The sequence below is a fragment of the Bombus impatiens genome, unplaced genomic scaffold (genome assembly GCF_000188095.3).
Source record: "Bombus impatiens unplaced genomic scaffold, BIMP_2.2 scf_0074, whole genome shotgun sequence".
NCBI lineage: Eukaryota > Metazoa > Arthropoda > Insecta > Hymenoptera > Apidae > Bombus > Bombus impatiens.
Window position 1 is genome coordinate 389,303 of NT_176493.1, and position 6,000 is coordinate 395,302.

Sequence of the window (6,000 nt, forward strand, 5' to 3'; positions counted from 1 at the left end):
ATTCGATGCAATTAGATTAATTTACAATGGACAAATTTGTGAAAACAGATTTAAATATGTTTGACGGGTGATAATGGTTATTATAAAAGTTGATAAACTTTTCGTTCGTTCGATCGTTTTCATTGAAGTAATAAAATATCAAATGCATGCAAATTACCGGTTCTTTCTGCAATTGTCGTGTATTTGCCTCCTCCTCGTCGCTGGAACTCTCACTTTCGCTTAAATCGGAGCTGAAATAACACTCGCCGGAACCGTACTTGGTGAAATAATGCACCACCGCGAATTGTATAATGGTGGCAAAAATGAAAGCGAACGAAAGGAAAACGAAGAAGTCCAGGGCAGTGGGGTAAGGAACTTTAGGCAAATCTGTCCGCGCCTCTAATCCCAGAAATGTCATCGTTAATACGGTTGTTATACCTTTAAACAAATATGAAAGGACTTTTATTTATATTTCATTCGATTGTCAAGTTATCAAAGAATATACGTATTCGGGTTCAAAATATAATTTTTAAAATGGCTCGAAACCAACGCAGTCGTTATTGTTTATATAATTGAGATAAAACAACGAATGTATTATATCTGTCGCAGTGCTCTATCGATTATCCTCACAGTTTGTTTTATCATTCATTTGAACAACAGATAGGTTGCAAACAATCGAAGTATGATTTTATCCAATTCCCAATGATAAAATGTTTTGGCAGATATGTTTTTTTGTGAATTTAATAAAGAAAAATCTAATTATTAGAAGAAGACAGAAGAAAAACTATTATACATCGTTTTACAAATAAGATGAAGTCATTATATGATTTAATAAATAGGCGGATAGAAATTCCTTTTCCCGAATAAAATCAATATAAAACTATCTGAAATTTCCAATCGACGTAACAAGTTAAATATCCGGTAAAAGTATTGCTATAATTATATACTTCTGGTATTATTTCTACCACGCGATTAACCTTTGTTGTCATTTAAAAAATCTGATTTATTTTTATTTACTTGCTTCTAGCGTACGTGTATCTTTGAAACATGGCCTAGCTATGAACTTACCCAGTGATACACGATCTGCAGTGGCTTCTCGATTTAACCAGAAGGAGACCCAAGATAGGACCACGAGTAAAACACAGGGCCCGTATACTTGTATAAGAAAATTACCCATGTGCCTCTGCAGATGAAAATATACTAGCAGCATCGAATATTCCGCTGTAATCAGATAATATATTCAATACGTAACACAGAAAAATTTATTATTTATTTACTATTAGGTTGTCCGAAAAATTTCTTTCGTTTCATAAAGTGATAATAGATGAACAACAATTTCTGTTTTATATTATTTTATTGAATTAGGTGTGATCCATTTCGTTCTATTTCTATTATTATGTTAGTGCATAATTTAATAAACTAATATAAAACAAAAAACATTGTGCGTCTATTATCTCTTTATAAAACGAAAGAAACTTTTCGGACAACTTAATATATTTCTTTATTCATGAATTTATTTCAAGGTATACATAGCGCGTAATTAGCGATTACATGTTTACAAGATTAATGATACACGGTTACATGGAATTGAATATGTTTAACTATTTAAAAAAGTCTCGAACGCGTTATGAATGCTTTGAGAAACATTCGTGTTTAGACGTTCGTATCGGCTTTAATGTTGCAACTGTTTCTTTCAGGTGAAAATCTAGGGCAGTCCGATAAACTGTACTGTATGGTTATAGGTGAGCCACAAGATTGGCATTCAGGAGATGATTGTTTTGTTAACAACTACTCGTGCGTAAGTCTGGAATGGTCGGTGCGAATGCGGGTGAGGGCGGCTTAGTTCTGATTAGTGCTGAGACGTTGGGTATCTCTTGCACGCTAGATCGTACTGTGCGAAGTTTTGTATGGGGGTTGTTGAGCCATAAACAGTCCTAAAATTTTAGAAGCGGAAGTTAGGCCTGATTTTTCTTCACGGTAAATAAGTTTTGATGCCCTCTTGATTTCTATATGACTGGGAATCTATATCAATTTGATGCTATACTGTTTATTTCAATGATCGAATGGATTTTTAAATATTTATGACGCTACGTGTTAAGGCGTTTTCGATGGCTTGAGTTTCGCAGGATAAAGAAGAGAAGGAATAATCTGTGTGTAGAAGTAAAATCGTTTCTAACAAATATTTATTATATTACCCTTAATATTTCGTTACAATATAATGGTAAATATGTAGAACCTAATCTGTCCTCTGTTCCTTGTTATACTATAATTCACATTTGTAATCTATCTTTTTTTATGTTTCGAATGAAAAAAAGAGAAAGAGGATTACAATTTTACTCATGAAACTAATAAATCGAGTTAATTCAATATTCCACGATCCTTTTCGTTCGGTCCACCTTCACCTATTGTTCGATATGTATATAATATTTATCTTTCACTCGTTTCAATTTTCATCTGTAGTTGAGTTCCACATCGAATATCAACAAGGTTCGACCGGAATCGAAATCAAACAGGGTCGCGATCATTAGTTTCTTCGGTTACGCACAAACCATATCCTAGCGTCCAACGTAGCAGCTAGTCGCTCTGTTTGCCTGCACTTTTTCCTCGATAACGAGTACAATGTACAAGGAACAAATGGCATCTGTTTCGATTTGTCCAACGCAAACAGAAATGATACCATGCATACACGTGAATGTTTGCGCCACGTTCACGGACCCTTAAAAAATTTTTACTACCCTATTGATGCAATCACAGTGACGACGCGACGATTGTTTGTGGAGTATTAATCGATGCTAATCCAATTAAAAGTGGAAGTCGTTGCGAGTCGGCGTCTCCCTTCTCGTTATCAGTCGATGGAAATACAAGAGGGACGAGAGTTTTCTGCAGGAGGATGCTGCAATTAGTCGTCGTTTCTTCCGTTGCCAACTTTCAACGTGGAACCTCTTTTTTTCATCCTCCTTCTCCTGTTTCATCCCCTATCCTCTTCCATTGCTTCTCCTCCATCTTTTCCTTTTTCTTTACGTCGTCGTTTTCTCGCACCACTTGTCGGTCCGCTCGAATCCCACCCACTTCCGGGCTGATTCATTCGTACCTTCGATATTCCTATAGAATCCGTAAGCGTGGCCCGATAAAAGTTTCCAATCGAGATCCTTTGCAGTCGTTAAGAGACAATTCCTTCCTCTCGTTTCTCTAATTCGAACAAGCCTTAGCCACCGACATTCTTCGATGACTCTTATCGTGGCTATACGTTTCTCTTTCGATTATACTTCCGTCGTCTATCTTTTCCTTCCTCGGTTTGATCCTTGATACATCGTGTCGTCGATAAGGATTTTTCGCTGAAATCTATTCTTAAATGGAGTTTCCTTTTACGGGTTATCGCCTGGCGTACAAGTACGGTTCTTTAGGTAGACAATTCTGAAAATATTTTGAAAGACGAGAAAGGACAGGTCGAAGATGAATGTTGAAGTATTACGGATAGATTATTGTCTGGTATACGAGTATTATTATGTCGTATGAAGCGTGATTTCTGAGGGAGGCGACTTGGAAAATATTTTTAAAGATGGGGAAGGATAGATCGGAGGTGAAAGCTGAAAGTATTATGGGTAGCTTATTGTGTGGAATACAAATGGTTGTCGTGTTATACGAAGTACGATTTTCGAGGGGGTCAATTTTGAAAGTATTTTTCAAAATGAGAATGGATAGATCGAAAGTTGAGGTATTAAAGATATTCAAACTATGAAACGGAGATTGTTCGACCGTTCGCGGAGAGATGTGTTCGCGATAGATAGCGTCAATGGAAATCGTAAATTTTCGTTACGATTAGTTAATTTTACAAAGGAGTTTATTGAGCCCAGAAAATACAGAGTGCGTTATTCACAATAAACATGAATTTTTGTAATGGTATATTAGGCATACCGATACACGGCGGTACAACGTAGCCATTCTGTATTATGTGTCGGCGCTTTACATTTTTTGTTGTATGATGCGGTTTTTGGGTTTAAGCCTCTGGGGAGCGGAGCTTTTTTTTTTATTTTTTTTTCTGTCTTGAAAAAACTTGGTCGTAAAACAGGACGTTTTCGTTACGATTAGTTAATCGACGCCACGAAATGATCGATCCCTATTTCGTTTAGGACAATAGAGATGGTTGAACTGATTATAACACTGAGGTAAAAGGTTACAATATACACTTTATTCCAATAACTTCTTGGAAATAACATTCAATATTCCAGTTGATATGTTGACAGACAGAATACAAGTTAAGACAAAATACAGTGAGTACAGTGACGGATCAGAGAACAAACAGAAAACTAACTAAAAACTCCTGTTCTGTGGAGGTATTTATACTGAACCGGGGAAGGTTATTTACGAGTGAAAACTCTAGGAAAAAATGGGAAAACCCACGTTTCCCTATTTGCCTTTGGATTATTGCAGTCCGACCTGTGATGTTTGCACCGCTAGTGGCCATCCCGACCGAGAGACGGAATTCAGCCCGTACCAGATAACGGGACGTAACATCCTCTCCCCGTTGAGAGGCTACCGATTGTGAATATAGAGTTAATTACATCTTCCACCAAACTCCCTCTCGATTGATTCTGCTGGATCGGATTGGCTCGGTAGGGGGACGAAACGTTTGACACCTCAATCCAAGATGCTGGTTGCCGTCTTAACCGTGGCCGTCCGGATGATGTCGTCGGCGTCTAGATGAACCTTGATTTTATTATTTATTTATTTGAATTTTACAATTTGTCCAGTAGGACATTTGGTAAAATATTATAGCGGTATACTAGTATAACATGTGGGTGGCTACCCCCAGCGGGGTACCATCATCGTGTTTGTTAGGTTATGTCCTTGTGAGATCTGTTGGGTGTTTCCTTTTTAATCTTCTTTTTATGCTTGATGTGTCGACCGTTTCCGCTGCCAGCCAGTTTGGGTGCGTTGCTATTCTTTCTCTGTACCTTCTTGCACTTCTGTTAATCTCCTCCTTGACCGTTGGTATCCCCAGGTCTTTTCGAATATCCTCGTTTCTAACGTACGATTTCATTGACGAGTCTGTGCGTTTGTTCTATTGTGGAGTGTTTGTTTTAAATCCGAATTGGTGATCCGGTATTGATTCTTCTCTATTATGGGTTTTATCCGGTCGTAAATTATTTTCTCTAGTATCTTAGAGAACACCGGAAGTAGTGAGATTGGTCGGTAGGACTTGGTTTCGTGTGGATCCTTGCCTGGTTTGGGTATCATTATGATTTGTGCCAGTTTCCAAGTTTTTGCAAAGTATTGTTTCTTAGTATTGCGTTAACTATTATTGTGATTTGTCTTATCGCTTTTGGCGGAAGGTTTTTCAAGATTTTGCCGTTAATTAGGTCGATTCCTGGTGCTTTATTATTTTTTGTTTTCTCAATTATGTTTCTGATTTCTTGTGCTGTTGCTTTGGGTATGACGTAGTGATTGTCAGTTGATATACTAGTAGTTAGCGCATCCTCGTCCGTATGACTATTGTGGTTGCTGTTGTTGATGTTATGTGGGGTGAATGTGTTGCATAGGTGGTTGGAAAATTCTTCAGCTTGCTCTTTGTTGCTTCTTGCCCATGTGTTGTCTGCTCTTCTGATTGCTGGTACCATTTTTATTGTCTTCTTTATTTTTTTTGTGGCTTTCCATAGGGAGTAGTTGTAGTTCTCGTGAGCAGATAGTGACTCGATGTACTTTGTGAACTCGTTGTTGTTGTGCTCTTTTATTTTGTTTTTTATTTCTTTTGTGAGTTTGATTAGGTGTTTTTTGTTTTCTCTTGTTCTGTGTTTTTGCCATTTTGCTTTCGCTTTTCTTTTTTCTCTAATTTTTTCGAGGATGTCTAGTGGAACTGTTTTTGTTTGTCTGTTGGTTGTTTCAGGTATAGTGGTTTCCCTTGCTGCTTCTTGGATAGTTTCTGTGAGTGTTGTTACTGCTTGATCGATGTGTTCTGGTGTTTTCAGTGGGATGTTGCAGCTGATTTTGCTCTCTATTATTTCTTTGAATATTTGCCATTTG

General features: G+C 37.4%; 1 protein-coding gene across 1 annotated transcript in view; it reads right to left on the minus strand.

Moving 5' to 3' along the window:
• The window catches only part of LOC100748322 (gamma-aminobutyric acid receptor alpha-like), a 99,259-nt gene that overhangs the window by 4,448 nt on the left and 88,811 nt on the right, over positions 1–6,000 (minus strand). Inside the window, exons 8-9 of the mRNA XM_003485658.4 lie at positions 1,048–1,200; positions 158–417 (exon numbers count right to left, since the gene is read on the minus strand). Coding sequence (XP_003485706.1) covers positions 158–417; positions 1,048–1,200 — 413 coding nt within the window. The remainder of the gene's footprint in view (positions 1–157; positions 418–1,047; positions 1,201–6,000) is intronic.